Genomic DNA, 20,311 nt, shown 5'->3' with positions numbered 1-20,311 from the left:
CTGTAATGAACTCTGAGTCCCAGCAGAATCCAGGATAGTTTGAATTAAAAATTGTAATTATTGCTGCATTCATGACATGTCGGAACTAGGAAACTCTGACATTTTTTGACTTGGAAACTCGTTTCTCGGAATACGACTTTCCCGAAGTGGATCCTTTGTTCGCACCACCCAGGACGTTGGATCTAACCCCAGAGGCCGACCCAAAACAACGTCGCCACAGAAGAGGTAGACAGAGTGGCCTCCTGGTCAGGCTCCGTAGACGTGCACATCACCCACCGCTTCCGAGTATATTACTCGCCAATGACCAGTCTCTAGACGACAAGGTAGATGGAAGGACACCTACACCACCCGATGTCACAGGAAGGCCAAAAATATCATCAAGGACAACAACCACCCGAGCCACTGCCTGTTCACCCCGCTATCATCCAGAAGGCGAGGTCAGTACAGGTGCATCAAAACTGGGCCCGAGAGACTGAAAAACAGCTTCTATCTCAAGGCCATCAGACTGTTAAACAGCCATCATTAACACAGAGAGGCTGCTGCCTACATACAGACTCGAAATCAATTGGCCACTTTAATAAAAGGATCACTCGTCACTTTAAATAAGGCCACTTTAATAATGTTTACATTTCTTACGTTACTCATCTCATACACGACCTTTCAAACGTTTGGGGTCATTTAGAAATGTCCTTGTTTTTAAAAGAAAAGCAAATAATTTGTCCATTAGAATAACATCAAATTGATCAGAAATACAGTGTAGACATTGTTAATGTTGTAAATGACTATTGTAGCTCGAAACGGCAGATTTTTTATGGAATATCTACATAGGCGTACAGAGGCCAATTATCAGCAACCATCACTCCTGTGTTCCAATGGCACGTTGTGTTAGCGAATCCAAGTTTATCATTTTAAAAGGCTAATTGATCATTAGAAAACCTTTTTGCAATTATGTTAGCACAGCTGAAAACTGTTTTCCTGATTAAAGAAGCAATAAAACTGACCTTCTTTAGACTAGTTGAGTATCTGGGGCATCAGCATTTGTGGGTTTGATTACAGGCTCAAAATGTCCAGAAACAAAGACCGAGTGGGTGCTGCTATGGTGACCAGCGAGCTGAGATAAGGCGGGGCTTTACCTAGCAAAGACTTATAGATGACTTGGAGCCAGTGGGTTTGGCGACAAACATGAAGCGAGGGCCAGCCAACGAGAGCATACAGGTCGCAGTGTTGGGTAGTATATGGGGCTTTGGTGACAAAACGGATGGCACTGTGATAGACTGCATCCAATTTGCTGAGTAGAGTGTTGGAGGCTATTTTGTAAATGACATCGCCGAAGTGAAGGATCGGAAGGATAGTCAGTTTTACGAGGGTATGTTTGGCAGTATGAGTGAAGGATGCTTTTTTGCGAAATAGGAAGCCGATTCTAGATTTAATTTTGGATTGGAGATGCTTAATGTGAGTCTGGAAGGAGAGTTTACAGTCTAACCAGACACCTAGGTATTTGTAGTTGTACACATATTCTAAGTCAGAACTGTCCAGAGTAGTGATGCTGGACGGGCGGGCAGCGATTGGTTGAAGAGCATGCATTTAGTTTGACTTGCATTTAAAAGCAGATGGAGGCCACGGAAGGAGAGTTGTATGGCGTTGAAGCTCGTCTGGAGGTTAGTTAACACAGTGTCCAAAGGGTCAGAAGTATACAGAATGATGTCGTCTGCGTAGAGGTGGATCAGAGAATCACCAGCAGCAAGAGCGACATCATTGATATATACAAAGAAAAGAGTCGGCCCGAGGATTGAACCCTGTGGCACCCCCATAGAGACTGCCAGAGGTCCGGACAACAGGCCCTCCGATTTGACACACTGAACTCTATCAGAGAAGTAGTTGGTAAACCAGGCGAGGCAATCATTTGAGAAACCAAGGCTGTCGAGTCTGCCGATGAGGATGTGGTGATGTGGTGACAGATGTAGCCTATTGAATATCATTCTAGAATGTGACAGATGTAGCCTATTGAATATCATTGTAGAATGTGACAGATGTAGCCTATTGAATATCATTCTAGAATATGACAGATGTAGCCTATTGAATACCATTGTAGAATGTGACAGATGTAGCCTATTGAATATCATTCTAGAATATGTGTAACGGAATTCCTCCTCCTCTTCATCCGAAGAGGAGGAGCAGGGATTCGACCAAAATGCAGCGTTGTCATAGGACATAATGAATTTATTGAACAAGACAAAAACGAACTATACTTGAATAACTAACAAAATAACAAACGACGTAGACAGACCTGGACATGCGAACTTACATACAACGAAGAACTCACGCACAGGAAAATGACTACACAAAAGAACGAACGTACAAACAAACCGAGACAGTCCCGTGTGGCGCGACAAACACAGACACAGGAGACAACCACCCACAACAATCAATGTGAAAACACCTACCTTAATATGGCTCTCAATCAGAGGAAATGAAAACCACCTGCCTCTAATTGAGAACCATATCAGGTCACCCTTTAACAAACATAGAAACACATAACATAGACTATCCACCCAAACTCACGCCCTGACCGTCAAACACATACAAAATAACAGAAAACCGGTCAGGAACGTGACATAACCCCCCCCTCAAGGTGCATACTCCGAACGCACCACCAAAAGTCTAGGGGAGGGTCTGGGTGGGCGTCTGACCACGGTGGTGGCTCAGGCTCTGGGCGAGGTCCCCACCCCACCATAGTCAATCCCAGCTTACGTCTCCCCCTTAGAATGACCACCCTCATATTACACCCACTTAATTTAAATGGTAACCTTAAGATAAGGGGCAGCACCGGGACAAGGGGCAGCACCGGGATAAGGTAGCTCAGGACAGAGAGATAGCTCAGGACAGAGAGATAGCTCAGGATAGAGAGGTAGCTCAGGATAGAGGGGCAACTCCGGACTGAAGGGCAGCTCCGGACAGAGAGACAGCTCTGGACTGAGGGGCAGTTCTGGATAAATGGCAGCTCTGGGCTGAGGGGCAGCTCATGACTGGCTGACGGCTCTGGACGCTCATGGCTAGCTGACGGCTCTGGACGCTCATGGCTGGCTGACGGCTCTGGACGCTCATGGCTGGCTGACGGCTCTGGACGCTCATGGCTGGCTGACGGCTCTGGACGCTCATGGCTGGCTGACGGCTCTGGACGCTCATGGCTGGCTGACGGCTCTGGACGCTCATGGCTGGCTGACGGCTCTGGACGCTCATGGCTCGCTGACGGCTCTGGACGCTCATGGCTCGCTGACAGCTCTGGACGCTCATGGCTGGCTGACGGCTCTGGACGCTCATGGCTGGCTGACGGCTCTGGACGCTCATGGCTCGCTGACGGCTCTGGCAGATCCTGTCTGGTTGGCGGCTCTAGCAGATCCTGTCTGGTTGGCGGCTCTGGCAGATCCTGTCTGGTTGGCGGCTCTGGCAGATCCTGTCTGGTTGGCGGCTCTGGCAGATCCTGTCTGGTTGGCGGCTCTGGCAGATCCTGTCTGGTTGGCGGCTCTGGCAGATCCTGTCTGGTTGGCGGCTCTGGCAGATCCTGTCTGGTTGGCGGCTCTGGCAGATCCTGACTGACGAATGGCTCTAGCGGCTCCTGACTGACTAATGGCTCTGACGGCTCGGGACAGACGGGCGGCTCTAATGGCTCGGGACAGACGGATGGCTCAGACGGCACTGGGCAGACGGATGGCTCAGATGGCGCTGGGGAGACGGATGGCTCAGATGGCGCTGGGGAGACAGATGGCTCAGATGGCGCTGGGGAGACGGATGGCTCAGATGGCGCTGGGGAGACGGATGGCTCAGATGGCGCTGGGGAGACGGATGGCTCAGATGGCACTGGGCAGACGGATGGCTCTGGCCGGATGAGGCGCACTGTAGGCCTGGTGCGTGGTGCCGGAACTGGAGGCACCGGGCTAAGGACACGCACCTTCAGGCTAGTGCGGGGAGCAGGGACAGGGCACACTGGACTCTCAAAACGTACTATGGACCTGGTGCGTGGTACCGGCACTGGTGGCACCGGGCTGAGGGCACGCACATCAGGACGAGTACGGGGAGAAGGAACAGTGTGTACAGGGCTCTGGAGACGTACAGGTGGCTTAGTGCGTGGTGCCGGAACTGGAGGCACTGGGCTGGAGACACGCACCATAGGGAGAGTGCGTGGAGGAGGAACAGGGCTCTGGAAACGCACTGGAAGCCTGGTGCGTGGTGTAGGCACTGGTGGTACTGGGCTGGGGCGGGCAGGTGGCGCCGGAAATACCGGACCGTGCAGGCGTACTGGCTCCCTTGAGCATTGAGCCTGCCCAACCTTACCTGGTTGAATGCTCCCCGTTGCCCGACCAGTGCGGGGAGGTGGAATAACCCGCACCGGGCTATGTAGGCGAACCGGGGACACCATGCGTAAGGCTGGTGCCATGTATGCCGGCCCGAGGAGACGCACTGGAGACCAGACGCGTTGAGCCGGCTTCATGACACCTGGCTCAATGCCCAATCTAGCCCTACCAGTGCGGGGAGGTGGAATAACCCGCACCGGGCTATGAACACGTACAGGAGACACCATGCGCTCTACTGCGTAACACGGTGTCTGCCCGTACTCCCGCTCTCCACGGTTAGCCTGGGAAGTGGGCGCAGGTCTCCTACCTGCCCTTGGCCCACTACCTCTTAGCCCCCCCCCAAGAAATTTTTGGGGTTTCTTCGCGGGCTTCCAGCCACGTCTCCTTGCTGCCTCCTCATACCACCGCTCCTGGGCTCTCGCTGCTTCCATCTCCTCACGAGCGCGGCGATATTCCCCAATATGAGCCCAGTGTCCTTTTCCCTCCAATACTTCCTCCCAAGTCCACGAGTCCTGATTATTTGGCCGCTGCTCGAACTCATACTGCTTGGTCCTGGTTCGGTGGGTGGTTCTGTAACGGAATTCCTCCTCCTCTTCATCCGAAGAGGAGGAGCAGGGATTCGACCAAAATGCAGCGTTGTCATAGGACATAATGAATTTATTGAACAAGACAAAAACGAACTATACTAAACCAGGCGAGGCAATCATTTGAGAAACCAAGGCTGTCGAGTCTGCCGATGAGGATGTGGTGATGTGGTGACAGATGTAGCCTATTGAATATCATTCTAGAATGTGACAGATGTAGCCTATTGAATATCATTCTAGAATATGACAGATGTAGCCTATTGAATACCATTCTAGAATGTGACAGATGTAGCCTATTGAATATCATTCTAGAATGTGACAGATGTAGCCTATTGAATACCATTGTAGAATGTGACAGATGTAGCCTATTGAATATCATTCTAGAATATGTGTAACGGAATTCCTCCTCCTCTTCATCCGAAGAGGAGGAGCAGGGATTCGACCAAAATGCAGCGTTGTCATAGGACATAATGAATTTATTGAACAAGACAAAAACAAACTATACTTGAATAACTAACAAAATAACAAACGACGTAGACAGACCTGGACATGCGAACTTACATACAACGAAGAACTCACGCACAGGAAAATGACTACACAAAAGAACGAACGTACAAACAAACCGAGACAGTCCCGTGTGGCGCGACAAACACAGACACAGGAGACAACCACCCACAACAATCAATGTGAAAACACCTACCTTAATATGGCTCTCAATCAGAGGAAATGAAAACCACCTGCCTCTAATTGAGAACCATACCAGGTCACCCTTTAACAAACATAGAAACACATAACATAGACTACCCACCCAAACTCACGCCCTGACCGTCAAACACATACAAAATAACAGAAAACCGGTCAGGAACGTGACAATATGACAGATGTAGCCTATTGAATAGAATTGTAGAATATGACAGATGTAGCCTATTGAATAGAATTGTAGAATATGACAGATGTAGCCTATTAAATACCATTCTAGAATGTGACAGATGTAGCCTATTGAATATCATTCTAGAATATGACAGATGTAGCCTATTAAATACCATTCTAGAATGTGACAGATGTAGCCTATTGAATATCATTCTAGAATGTGACAGATGTAGCCTATTGAATATCATTCTAGAATGTGACAGATGTAGCCTATTGAATATCATTCTAGAATGTGACAGATGTAGCCTATTGAAAATCATTCTAGAATATGACAGATGTAGCCTATTGAATATCATTCTAGAATATGACAGATGTAGCCTATTGAATATCATTCTAGAATGTGACAGATGTAGCCTATTGAAATCCATTGTAGAATGTGACAGATGTAGCCTATTGAATAGCATTCTAGAATATGACAGATGTAACCTATTGAATATCATTCTAGAATATGACAGATGTAGCCTATTGAAAAAAACTGACAAATACAGACATTTTCTCAGGGACATTGTCAACTGAATTGATAAATACACACATAACGGTAAAGTGATTCACCTTGAGCTGGAATCGGTCATTGAGTGGTTTGCTTGGTCTTCGCTGGCTGTTTCAGACAGGTCTAAATCTGATTGCTTTGTTACATGTGTAGATCCATCTCCCTGGTCTGAATAATTGTCAGTCTTCTGAGATTTTAGACAGGACCGAAAACCTAAGAGTTGAGTACAATAATATGCTCGAGAATTTAACATTTTTGATCACAAATTAATGAATCTAAATGGCAAAATTAGACTTAATAATACTGTCTTTACTAACTCTGTGCTGTAGCCTCCATCGACCCAATTGGCATCCTCAGCCCAAGTCGTACAGTAGCGAACAATGTTAGAATGTTCCAAGGTAGCCAGTGCTTTCACTTCACGATTTGCTTCTCTGTAAGAAATAGGATCATAATTACAACATGTAAATGAACATCTGATAGTTGCTAATGAGCATCAACTATAGCATACAGAAGACACACAACAAGGTAAGAGGGATACACACTAGAGGTCGACAGATTAATCGGAATGGCCGATTGATTAAGGCCAATTTCAAGTTTCCATAACAATCGGAAATCGGTATTGTTGGACTTTTTTTTTTTTTTTTTTTACACCTTTATTTAACTAGGCAAGTCAGTTAAGAGCACATTCTTATTTTCAATGACGGCCTAGGAACAGTGGGTTAACTGCCTTGTTCAGGGGCAGAACAACAGATTTTTACCTTGTCAGCTCGGGGATTCAATCTTGCAACCTTACAGTTAACTAGTCCAACGCTCTAACCACCTGATTACATTGCACTCCACGAGGAGCCCGCCTGTTACGCGAATGCAGTAAGAAGCCAAGGTAAGTTGCTAGCTAGCATTAAACTTATCTTATAAAAAACAATCAATCAATCATAATCACTAGTTAACTACACATGGTGGATGATATTACTAGTTTATCTAGCGTGTCCTGCGTTGCATATAATCGATGCAGTGCGCATTCGCGGAAAAAGGACTGTCGTTGCTCCAACGTGTACCTAACCATAAACATCAATGCCTTTCTTAAAATCAATACACAGAAGTATATATTTTTAAACCTGCATATTTAGCTAAAAGAAATCTGCAGAAATATGCAGAAATATGCAGCACCCATAGCAGCACCCACCATAGCAGCACCCAAGCCTGTGAGCAGCTGGACAGTCAGAAGGTTAGACACACACACACAGTCTTTTATCTGCAAAAAGTCAATTTGGTGGAAACACACCTCTGGTGGAAAATGTGTGGATTTGACAATATTTTCCTGAAAATCTGTTGCCAATTGCATTGAAACCAACTCTATTGACAAGAAGAAGACAAGGCCTTTTTATGTTTAACTCTGATTATACTGAATACTCTCCTTTTAAACTCCAGGGTGTCCCGGTACCCAGGGAAGACTGGTACTGGCCTAAACTGGTTGTTGAGGAGGAGGAGGGGGAGGAAGAGGAAGACAAGGTGGTGAAGGAGGAGGAGGAAGAAGACAAGGTGGAGGAGGAGGATGAGTTAACTGTTAGTACATTTAATTTGAATATGATAGAAGCTCAGGAAAGAGACGAAAGATATGGCCAGTTAAAGAATAGACGTTATAATGGCATGAAACAGTATGGTTGAATTAAGAATAGACGTTATAATGGCATGAAACAGTATGGTTGAATTAAGAATAGACATTATAATGGCATGAAACAGTATGGTTGAATTAAGAATAGACATTATAATGGCATGAAACAGTATGGTTAATTTAAAAATAGACATTATAATGGCATGAAACAGTAGGGTTCAATTTAATGGCATGAAACACTAGGTTTGAATTAAATCTAGATGAAAGAATAAATTGAATCTAGATTAATATTTTGAAGTTCCTCCTGTGACAACCCTGTTTTAATGATCTTTTCTAGTCACTGGACAAGCTACACATTCTGACATCCTATTTAAGAGGGGTCCATTTTTACTGCATATGGTGTGGGACCGCTTACAATGGTAAGAATGAATCCTACTCGCTTAAATAAAACATCCCTGGCCATTGTACGACATTGAATACCACCTTACACGGTTTTGTGACCTACAGATGAGGAGGATCTGTGTTCTAATTGTCCTGGAGACACAGCTGCAGATCACGATGACTGACCCGCTGCTGAATAATCTACAGAAGAGACTGGAGGCATCGGCCAGTCGGATTCATTAACATATGGGGGATTATAAATGGGATCAGAGGCTGTATGTATGAAGCGTTTCTGTAGGAGTACGTGATTTGGATTTTTCTCTTTAGATCACAATGAATACGGTTACATGAACAGGGGGGGGGGGGGGGGCTGATCCTAGATCAACACTCCTATTCTGAGCCGGTTGATACATATAACATCTGCCCCTGTATGATATATAGGTGAGGTTTGACCTATAACGTGTGAATTTGTATTATTTATAATGTAGACAGGACATTTGATGTATTTTCTTCCTGAACATGTTTTTGTTTTGTTTTTTTGTTTAATAAATGAAAACCACTTTTTTTTATATGATTCAGAAACCATGAATTAAAAGGTTATTTAGATTATAATCTGGGTTGTGTTATTTGTACATTTGCCAGGCAAACTTGATATTTGCATAGGGTTCATTCATCCATGTCATCCACAGACCACCAAGTCGAGATGTTTGCCTCCTTATCTAACACTTTGCATTCAGTAGGATGCAACATTTATTGCAAATGCAGATAGAATCTTTGGAGCTGTTTAAAAAAATATATGTTTGGCACTTTCACCAATTTATTGGCATGTAAAACATACTTTTTTTCTTATTCGTTTAACCTAAAACTTCTCACATATTACTAACTGAATTTCGTTTTGTTTTATTTTGGGGAATATAATTATTTGTATCCAACACATAGACGTCAGCCCAGTAGCCATATTGACTGATGACGTAGGGTTCGGGAAATCGAAACCAAAGATTATGGATATACTGACAAGATACGTGTCTCTCCTTCCTAACAATGGGAGTTGTTGTCCACAACGCGGACCGGCGGGCTGTCTAGCTCCCGTTTATCCTTTCTTTGGATTTTTAACGTCAACCGCCTATATTCAATAGAGAGAGACGCTATGCCACTATCCTCAATTCCTGAAAATGCATAGCCGTCTCGAGACAAATTCCGATAAGTGCTTTTTTTCCAAAGTTGCCGTGATGTCACGTGTCCTACTTAAATCAATAAACTCGTAACAATTTAACCATTACAAAATGTATATTCGAGCAAATACATCTCACGTAACAAATAAGCCATAACTTTTTTTATTGACCATATTCGACACTCGCATTGACCTCCATAAAACAACTCACGCAACCTGCTGGAGGGAGACTGATTTTTATCCGAGTTGAGCATCTCTCTTCCTTTACCCCTCTGTAGAAACTTTTCCTCTCTTTTGAAGCACAAAACGAAAGTAAAGCACGATGACTGGACACTGACAGCAGTGCAGCCAGTAATTATTCAAACACTTGTGGGGACCATCTACACCAAGGACTCTAACTATAACAATAAATTATACATAACTATACAACGTTAGAGAGCATCCACACTAGAGGAACGTTTATCGTTCTACACCGATCAATCCACTGGTCAACGCGTCCTACTGCACGCCAAAAGGCCTATTAATAAAGCGGTAAGTAACACAGACGATTCAGTACATTGGGGTGTGTTACGTTGTCATAGTGTGAACTGCAAATAATACTTCAATGCACATGTCACGAAAAAAAACGATAGAAACTCGTATTTAAATGAAGCAATTCATCAACATATGCTGTTTAACCTGCGCGTCTTTTATATCATGTCAGTGTTTGCTTGATTCACAACTGATTTCCATTTTTCGGATTGATGTCAATTTGTTTTCGATCTTATCTTTCACTGTGTTCATGTCTCTGTGTGACCTGTCCAACCATTAGCAAAGCATCAGTGTAACAATATAATGTCTGTGGCCAAAGTGATCACACCAACGCACACGCTCTCTCAACTTTCCCCTTGAGAGTTCTTCTTCGGTGGGATTTAACGGTGGTTGGCATCCAATATGTTGCGTTATCGTCCCCAACTGGACTCTAGTATAAATCCATTATACTTTGTGATAAAAAAACAAACAAATAAACACCCAACTCTCGTACACCCAAGTACTTCTCTGCAGCTGCTACCACAATATCTATTTTCTGTGATTCACGTTCCGTTTCTGCGGTACAGTTAAAAACCATTGCTATGAACGATACGAAGCCAACCTTCCTTACCCGACAGTTCATTTGGACTAGGCCTATTTTACATTCAGCAATTAACAAGAGCAAGACTGTTTCTCTCCAAGAAAAGGCTATTAGGCCTAGTATAAAAAAAATAATAATAATAAATGTCCTACAGCTTTTGTAGATTGTAGCTATTCCTGGGATTACACGTGAAAATGAATAAAGGAGAGGTTTGAGTCCGTATAGCCTATTGCACATAAGACCAGCTGGAAGAGAGAAAGGCTAGTTGCGTAGCGGAAGGAAGAAGTTAAATATTAGCTAGATGTTAGGCCATTCATTACATATAGGAAAACATGAGGGTTCCTCAAGGGTTCTTTGGGAAGGGTGATGGTTCTATGTGGAACCATAATGACTCAAAGAACCCTTTGAGCTCTTCAACGATTCTGTCCTTTTCACAAAAAAAGGTTCTTTGCTTCTTTAGTGAGAATTAAAATGTAAGGGAGGCGGCTCATTGGAATATCTGAGGGAGTGGTTTGGGCGCAGACCTTTATGTGCAACCATGAGTAATAGGTGTCATTCCAGTTGATTTAATATGTTGCGTAATGCCGTTAACATATTACATAAACCTATGGCCAGTGACTGACTCATGTACTGTAAGGTCTTGAGTCAATTGAGAACGGTTGACTAAATCAGTGGGTCTCAGTTCTCTCTTTGGGGTCCTCCAGCTGTTCCAGAGGTAGCTACTTGATTCAACTGAACACAATAATAACACCTATGGAATTTCAACAATATAATATTATGATTAAACAGAAAAAAAACCTTGTATGGTTCATCAAAATGATTTATGAAGAACCTTTCTGATTGAGAATGGTTTTGTAAAGAACCTTTCTCCATAAAGGTTCTATAAAGAACCATAAAAAATGGTTATAACCATAGAATATAGAATGTTAGGAAAGAGTTCTTTATTGAACCATCATGGGTTCTATGTAGCCCCAAATAGGGTTCTATATAGCCCCAAATAGGGTTCTATGTAGCCCCAAATAGGGTTCTATATAGCCCCAAAAAGGGTTCTATATAGCCCCAAAAAGGGTTCTATATAGCCCCAAATAGGGTTCTATGTAGCCCCAAATAGGGTTCTATGTAGCCCCAAATAGGGTTCTATATAGCCCCAAAAAGGGTTATATATAGCCCCAAAAAGGGGTTTATGTAGCCCCAAATAGGGTTCTATATAGCCCCAAATAGGGTTCTATGTAGCCCCAAATAGGGTTCTATATAGCCCCAAAAAAGTTTCTATATAGCCCCAAAAAAGGTTCTATATAGCCCCAAAACGGGTTCTATATAGCCCCAAAAAAGGTTCTATATAGCCCCAAAACGGGTTCTATATAGCCCCAAAAAAGGTTCTATATAGCCCCAAATAGAGTTCTATATAGCCCCAAAAAGGGTTTTATGTAGCCCCAAATAGGGTTCTATATAGCCCCAAATAGGGTTCTATGTAGCCCCAAATAGGGTTCTATATAGCCCCAAAAAAGGTTCTATATAGCCCCAAAAAGGGTTCTATATAGCCCCAAAAAAGGTTCTATATAGCCCCAAAAAGGGTTTTATATAGCCCCAAATAGGGTTCAATGTAGCCCCAAAAAGGGTTCTGTATAGCCCCAAATAGGGTTCTATGTAGCCCCAAATAGGGTTCTATATAGCCCCAAAAAAGGTTCTATATAGCCCCAAAAAAGGTTCTATATAGCCCCAAAAAGGGTTTTATATAGCCCCAAATAGGGTTCAATGTAGCCCCAAAAAGGGTTCTGTATAGCCCCAAAAAGGGTTCTATATAGCCCCAAATAGCTCGTTGAAGCTCGTCTGGAGGTTAGTTAACACAGTGTCCAAAGAAGAGCCAGATGTATACAGAATGGTGTCGTCTGCATAGAGGTGGATCAGGGAATCACCCGCAGCAAGAGCGACATCGTTGATATATACAGAGAAAAGAGTCTGCCCGAGAATTGAACCCTGTGTCACCCCCATAGAGACTGCCAGAGGTCCGGACAACAGGCCCTCCGATTTGACACACTGAACTCTGTCTGAGAAGTAGTTGGTGAACCAGGCGAGGCAGTCATTTGAGAAACCAAGGCTGTTGAGTCTCCCGATAAGAATACGGTGATTGACAGTCGAAAGCCTTGGCCAGGTCGATGAATACGGCTGCACAGTAATGTCTCTTATCGATGGCGGTTATGATATCGTTTAGGACCTTGAGCGTGGCTGAGGTGCACCCATGACCAGCTCTGAAACCAGATTGCGTAGCGGAGTAGGTACGGTGGGATTCTAAATGGTTGGTAATCTGTTTGTTAACTTGTCTTTCGAAGACCTTAGAAAGGCAGGGTAGGATAGATATAGGTCTGTAGCAGTTTGGGTCTAGAGTGTCTCCCCCTTTGAAGAGGGGGATGACCGCGGCAGCTTTCCAATCTTTGGGGATCTCGGCTTTCTGGATTTGGGTGAAGGAGAAATGGGGGAGGCTTGGACAAGTTGCTGTAGTGGGTGCAGGGCTGTTGACCGGGGTAGGGGTAGCCAGGTGAAAAGCATGGCCAGCCATAGAAAAATGCTTATTGAAATTCTCAATTATTGTGGATTTATCAGTGGTGACAATTTTTCCTAGCCTCAATGCAGTGGTCATGTTCCATTTGTTTTGTCTTGTTCCCCTGGTTTATATTCCTTAATCACGTTGTATATATATATATATTCCTCTGTTCCCCCCCCATGTCCTTGTGTGGAATTGTTTGTGTTACGTGTTTTATGTGACGCGCCAGGCTGGTTTTCTATTATCCGTGTTGATTCACAAAGTATGTTTATTTGTTAAACATTAGCTTTTGTGACTGTTTTGCGCGCTTTGCTCTGTTGCCAATTGGCTGGAGGGTCGACGCTGGAGGCTGTTGCGTCCTTCCGCTGTTTGCTCTGTTGCCAATTGGCTGGAGGGTCGACGCTGGAGGCTGTTGCGTCCTTCCGCTGTTTGCTCTGTTGCCAATTGGCTGGAGGGTCGACGCTGGAGGCTGTTGCGTCCTTCCGCTGTTTGCTCTGTTGCCAATTGGCTGGAGGGTTGACGCTGGAGGCTGTTGCGTCCTTCCGCTGTTTGCTCTGTTGCCAATTGGCTGGAGGTCTGTTGTCTGTTGTTTTGATCCTGCCTCAATAAAGTGAGCGCCTGTTCACAACTCTCTGCTCTCCTGCACCTGACTTCGCTACCTGTACGCACACCCGTGACAATAAGACAATAATCACTAACCAAAACAGCAATGGACAAGGCATATTGACATTAGGGAGAGGCAGGTTTCAAAATGGTTTGAAACCTGGATGTTTCACATCATATAATAAGTGTGAGCGGACCAAGTAATTGGGCATCACTCTAAAGCGGGAAGGTGGAACAAACGAGTCAGGAGTAGGTTTTCTTGATTGAACACAGTTCTATATTGAGGGCATTTGGTCAACACAAACACTCCAACAGAATCAATGAAAATCTCCCAAGGGAAAAAAAACATACATCTTCTTCTCCAGATCAAACAGGAACACAATACGATTGTCTTTAAACTACAACAAAAGTCACGGGATTGTCACCGTCTTAATGGTTCTTCATAGATAGCTCCTCTGTCTCGGTGGCCATCTTCCAGAGATCGTTCTTCCCCCATCTCTGCTGGTTCCATACTCTCTCTTATAGGGGAAGGAGAATATCTCATTAGTAGTGTCAGCTGTGCTTAATTGCCTCTGGTTACCTTGTCTCCCATGCCTTGTTGGGCTACCATCCGTGAGCCCAGCCTGCCCTCTGGTGGTCCTTCCACATAAGGCATGTCTTACCTTGCTTTAAAGTAGCATATAGCCTAAATCCCACCATAGAAAAATGAAGGCAATTATTTTAGAAAGACTTCCTCATATTCGTTTTCCTTTTTCTATTGGTTTTCATTCAACTTTATTTCATTGTCTAGCAGCCAAAGGCATTATCCCAGTCATATTAGCAACCCATGATAGTTGTTGCATCTTTAGATCTCCCCTCTTTCTACATTTCTAAGGGATATGTCCATCTCTGTCCATGAAACCGCTTGCCGTGTGCATTTTAGAACTGTATTTTCCTGCAAATTGCATTTTGTAACATTTTGAGGACAAGCTGTCGTCTGCACATTCCTGCTCCTCTAAATAATAGTTTATTAACATTTTAATGCTAAACATTCTGATCTGTTCCATCAGCCTTATTAATTTATACGGTGTATACCTCCAGTACATTACTTTGATACGCATCATGGGGATTAAGAAGTGAGTATACGCAATGCCCAGTGAAAAATAAGTGGGTATACCCTGCACTACACCACTGCTGGTCAATGGTTTCTAATTGGAAGGGACAGGGGGGGGGGGGAAATGGCTCTGAAAGTAATCCAAGCGATTGCTCTGGTTATCGTTCTCCACTCTTTTTGTGGTTATCGTTATAGTGTGAATGCTCCTGTTCACTTGAATTAGAACGATCCAAAATATCTATATCGTTATAGTTCTCGTTCTTGGTGTAGACGGCCCTGAAGTTATAGTTCTCGTTCTTGGTGTGGACGGCCCTGAAGTTATAGCTCTCGTTCTTGGTGTGGACGGCCCTGAAGTTATAGTTCTCGTTCTTGGTGTGGACGGCCCTGAAGTTATTTGTTCTCGTTCTTGGTGTGGACGGCCCTGAAGTTATAGTTCTCGTTCTTGGTGTGGACGGCCCTGAAGTTATAGTTCTCGTTCTTGGTGTGGACGGCCCTGAAGTTATAGTTCTCGTTCTTGGTGTGGACGGCCCTGAAGTTATTTGTTCTCGTTCTTGGTGTGGACGGCCCTGAAGTTATAGTTCTCGTTCTTGGTGTGGATGGCCCTGAAGTTATAGTTCTCGTTCTTGGTGTGGACGGCCCTGAAGTTATAGTTCTCGTTCTTGGTGTGGACGGCCCTGAAGTTATAGTTCTCGTTCTTGGTGTGGACGGCCCTGAAGTTATAGTTCTCGTTCTTGGTGTGGACGGCCCTGAAGTTATTTGTTCTCATTCTTGGTGTGGACGGCCCTGAAGTTATAGTTCTCGTTCTTGGTGTGGACGGCCCTGAAGTTATAGTTCTCGTTCTTGGTGTGGACGGCCCTGAAGTTATTTGTTCTCGTTCTTGGTGTGGACGGCCCTGAAGTTATAGTTCTCGTTCTTGGTGTGGACGGCCCTGAAGTTATTTGTTCTCGTTCTTGGTGTGGGACGGCCCTGAAGTTATTTGTTCTCGTTCTTGGTGTGGACGGCCCTGAAGTTATAGTTCTCGTTCTTGGTGTGGACGGCCCTGAGGTTATAGTTCTCGTTCTTGGTGTGGACGGCCCTGATGTTATAGTTCTCGTTCTTGGTGTGGACGGCCCTGAAGTTATAGTTCTCGTTCTTGGTGTGGACGGCCCTGAAGTTATAGTTCTCGTTCTTGGTGTGGACGGCCCTGAAGTTATTTGTTCTCGTTCTTGGTGTGGACGGCCCTGAAGTTATAGTTCTCGTTCTTGGTGTGGACGGCCCTGAAGTTATAGTTCTCGTTCTTGGTGTGGGACGGCCCTGAAGTTATGAAAACGATATTAGCACTATGTTATGACTTTGAGCATTGTTGCAGAATGTTTATTTATTGTTTGCCAATTGAACTTGAACTAATCAGCCATGGTCACGCTCACCTTTGATAAGGAGCTTGTGTCCTTATATTGTTTGCATATCGATTTATTAGCTAACTTACGCGTATTGATTATGCGCACAAAACAATCCAGTCCCCAGCTTTGTTACTGTGTGTCACATTCTGACCAGAGTTCTTTTGTGTTTTCTTTGTTTTAGTGTTGGTCAGGACGTGAGCTGGGTGGGCATTCTATGTTGTGTGTCTAGTTTTTCTGTTTCTATGTTTGGCCTGATATGGTTCTCAATCAGAGGCAGGTGTTTGTGATTGTCTCTGATTGGGAACCATATTTAGGTAACCTGTTTTGTGTTGGGGTTTTGTGGGTGGTTGTCTTCTGTCTCTGTGTCTATGCACCAGATAGGACTGTTTCGGTTTTTTCACATTTGTTGTTTTGTAATTTTGTAGTGTTCACGTTTATCGTCTTTATTAAAACATGTTGAACACTAACCGCGCTGCGCTTTGGTCCGATCCCTGCTCCTCAGACGAAGAGGAGGAAATCTGCCGTTACACTGTGTCATTTATCATTTTATATAATTATTGTCTTGATTTGATATTCCTTTGTTTTTCTCCCCTTTTATTTCTGACAGATTCAACAACATTTTATCATAAGAAATGGATTCCACAAATTATATCTCCAGACTGTTGGAGTATGCTCAGAGAAAACGTCAGATGTCTGACACCAAGTTTGAGGAGGTTGGTACAGATGGACCGGATCATCTTAAAACGTAAGTCAATTGAGCTGGCATAGCTGGCATTGCCTTCAGAAAGTAGTCACACCCCTAGACTTGTTTTGCTACAGCCTGACATTAAAATAGATTCAATAGAGCACTTCTCTATACACAATACCCCATAAAGTCAAAATGGAATTATGTTTTTTGAAATTTTTACAACTTAATAAAAAATGAAAAGCTGAAATGTCTATAAGTATTCAACCCCTTTGTTATGGTAATCCTAAATAGGAGTACAACTTTACTTAACAAGTCACATAATAGATAGGAGTACACTTTGCTTAACAAGTCACATAATAAATAGGAGTACACTTTACTTAACAAGTCACATAATAAATAGGAGTACAACTTTACTTAACAAGTCACATAATAAATAGGAGTACAACTTTACTTAACAAGTCACATAATAAATAGGAGTACAACTTTACTTAACAAGTCACATAATAAATAGGAGTACAACTTTACTTAACAAGTCACATAATAAATAGGAGTACAACTTTACTTAACAAGTCACATAATAAATAGGAGTACAACTTTACTTAACAAGTCACATAATAAGTTCCATGGACTAATAGTGCTCTAATAGCGTTTAACAATAATGTTACCTCATCTCTGTCCCGCACACATACAATTATCTGTAAGGTTCCTCAGACAAGCAGTGAATTTCAAACACAGATTCAACCACAAAGACCAATAATGTTTTCCAAAGACATTGAATAACCCTTTGAGCACGGTGAAGTTATTAATTACACTGGTGTATCAATACACCCAGTCACTACAAAGATACAGGCGTCCTTCTTAACTCAGTTGCTGGAGAGGAAGGAAACTGCTCAGGGATTTCACCATGAGACCAATGGTGACTGTAAAACAGATGTCCAGCAGCGATGACATATCCTAGGAAGGAGATGGTGGAGCGATGGAATTCACACTTCTCCGCTTTAAAGAAAAGCTGGTTCTCCAGGAGACACTGAAGGACCTGTCAGACGTGGAGGACGTGTTCTTGAGCTGAACGGGAAAAGACAAGGATGTCGTAGAGGTAGACAAACACGAACTGCTTCAGCATGTCCCGGAGTACATAGTTGTCCAGGGCCTGGAACCAAGTACGAATGGCATAACCAAGTACTCATAGTGCCCGCTATCCGTGTTAAAGGCTGTCTTCCACTCGTCTCCTTCCCATATCCGAACCAGATGGTAGGCATTCCGAAGGTCCAACTTGGAGAAGATGGTCAATCCCTGAAGAGGTTGGAAAGCCGAGGAGATGAGTGGTAGAGGGTAACGGTTTTCAACCGTGATGTCATAAAGGCCCTGGTAGTCGATACACGGGCACAGGGTTTTGTCCTTCTTCTCCACAAAGAAGAACCCTGCGCCGGCGGGGGAGGCAGATAGAGGAACACTACCTGCAACGAGAGAGTCCTCAATGTACTCCTCCATAGCCTTGGTTTCTGGAACTTGACAGGGAGTAAAGCTGCCTCCGAGGTGGTGTAGTTACCCTGTTACCTAATTTTCAACCAAATAAAATATGCATCCAAGACGAACTGAAATAATATCAGTGGGCCAAACTTCCTCCACAGAGACGTGAGAGACTGATCAACAACTACAGGAAGTGGTTGGTTGGAGTCATTGCTGCTACAGTAAATTCCTCCACAGCGACGTGAGAGACTGATCAACAACTACAGGAAGTGGTTGGTTGGGGTCATTGCTGCTAAAGGTGGACTGATCAACAACTACAGGAAGTGGTTGGTTGGAGTCATTGCAGCTAAAGGTGGACTGATCAACAACTACAGGAAGTGTTTGGTTGGAGTCATTGTAGCTAAAGGAGGCACAACCAGTTATTTATTTTTTTTACTTTTATTTAACTAGGCAAGTCAGTTAAGAACAAATTCTTATTTTCAATTATGGCCTAGGAACAGTGGGTTAACTTCCTTGCTCAGGGGCAGAATGACAGATTTGTACCTTGTCAGCTTGGGGATTCGATCTTGCAACCTTTCGGTTATTAGTCCAACGCTCTAACCACTAGGCTACGCTGCCGCACCCTATTGAGGTATAAGGCATTGGGTATAACTTTGTTTATGAAATAAGTATGTAGCTGTGTTATTTGTAAACTCAGGTTCCCTTTGATGATCTGATGACATTCAATATCAACAATAGGCAAAATGGAGACTTTCACAGCACTGTAGTTACCTGAAGATGGTCCCACCTAGATACCTTAAGATGGTCTCACCTAGATACCTTAAGATGGTCCCACCTAGTTACCTGAAGATGGTCTCACCTAGTTACCTGAAGATGTCCCACCTAGTTACCTGAAGATGGCCTCACCTAGTTATCTTAAGATGGTCCCACCTAGTTACCTGAAGATGGTCCCACCTAGTTACCTGAAGATGGTCTCACCTAGTTACCTTAAGATGGTCTCACCTAGTTACCTGAAGATGTCCCACCTAGTTACCTGAAGATGGTCCCACCTAGTTATCTGAAGACGGTCCCACCTAGATACCTGAAGATGGTCCCACCTAGTTACCTTAAGATGGTCTCACCTACTGTGGTTGCTTTGAGTAAGAGCGTCTGCTAAATGACTAAAATGTAGTTTGTACTGTAACCATGAAACAATTAATTTATTTAATTCAATCATTCAGTAATTTATTCATTAACTATTGCCTTAAACATTCCCCCCTTTTCCCCCAGCTTCACTGTGAGGGTGGTGATTAAGGGCCATGCCTATCCTAACGGGGTTGGAAAGAACAAGAAAGAGGCCAAACAGAATGCTGCTAAACATGCTCTGGCTGGCATAATGGAGACGACAGAGCAGAAGGATGCTGTAAGAACAGACTTTTCTTTTTGTTCTACTGTTGGTAACAGGCGTTGACCAGGGCCGTATGTATCAAGCATCGCAGATTGCTGATCTAGGATCAGGTCCCCCTGTCCATATAACATTATTAATTGTGACGTAAAAGGCTGAACTGGTCCTAACTCAGCACTCCTACTCTGAAATACAGTCCCTGGTGACATTTTGATTGACAAAGACCGTACTATCATATGTTAATGTTTAGTTACAGAGTATATTGACTTTTGGAGCATCAAACATACAGTTTGAGACCTGACGTCCTGCGTAATGTTTTTCCAACAGTCTGTTTCATGTCCTCCGTCACCGGCTCCGTCTCCAGCCCCTCCTGTCCGAGCAGTTATCTCCCAGCCCAACTACGTGTGCTGGCTGAATGAACACAGCCATAAGTACAAGCTGTCTATAAAGGCTTTGGAAGAAACACGTGTTGGACCCAACAACACCTCACAGTAACACTTCATACAGTACTCTGAAGTTAT

At 43.9% G+C, this 20,311-nt stretch overlaps 2 protein-coding genes across 5 annotated transcripts in view; both read left to right on the top strand.

The window, feature by feature from the left end:
• The first annotated feature begins 43 nt into the window (after positions 1 to 43).
• On the top strand, positions 44 to 8,961 carry LOC120046049 (G patch domain-containing protein 11-like). Of its 2 annotated transcripts, XR_005476768.1 has the most exons (4): positions 44 to 437; positions 7,785 to 7,919; positions 8,306 to 8,387; positions 8,476 to 8,961. XR_005476768.1 is itself a non-coding variant. In XM_038990966.1 (3 exons), the coding sequence occupies exons 1-3, from the start codon at positions 7,740 to 7,742 to the stop codon at positions 8,532 to 8,534; spliced, it is 321 nt and encodes a 106-aa protein (XP_038846894.1). In that variant the 5' UTR covers positions 7,400 to 7,739; the 3' UTR covers positions 8,535 to 8,961. The 2 variants fall into 2 exon arrangements, 1 of the variants encoding a protein (XP_038846894.1); XM_038990966.1 differs by lacking the exon at positions 44 to 437 and having other exon boundaries at positions 7,400 to 7,919.
• An 849-nt stretch (positions 8,962 to 9,810) lies between these two features.
• Positions 9,811 to 20,311, top strand: part of LOC120046046 (interferon-induced, double-stranded RNA-activated protein kinase-like) — a 31,633-nt gene continuing 21,132 nt past the window's right edge. For 2 of the 3 annotated variants that reach the window (XM_038990959.1, XM_038990958.1), the window contains exons 1-4: positions 9,814 to 10,051; positions 16,856 to 16,993; positions 19,676 to 19,808; positions 20,118 to 20,281. In XM_038990959.1, the coding sequence (XP_038846887.1) occupies positions 16,881 to 16,993; positions 19,676 to 19,808; positions 20,118 to 20,281 (410 nt within the window). In that variant the 5' untranslated portion in view covers positions 9,814 to 10,051; positions 16,856 to 16,880. Of the gene's footprint in view, positions 10,052 to 16,855; positions 16,994 to 19,675; positions 19,809 to 20,117; positions 20,282 to 20,311 lie in introns of all 3 variants that reach the window. The other variant, XM_038990960.1, reaches the window with a different exon arrangement.

This window comes from Salvelinus namaycush, chromosome 4 (assembly GCF_016432855.1).
Source record: "Salvelinus namaycush isolate Seneca chromosome 4, SaNama_1.0, whole genome shotgun sequence".
Taxonomy (NCBI): domain Eukaryota; kingdom Metazoa; phylum Chordata; class Actinopteri; order Salmoniformes; family Salmonidae; genus Salvelinus; species Salvelinus namaycush.
Note: the sequence above shows the minus strand (reverse complement) of the source record. Positions and strands in the feature narration are given on the sequence as shown.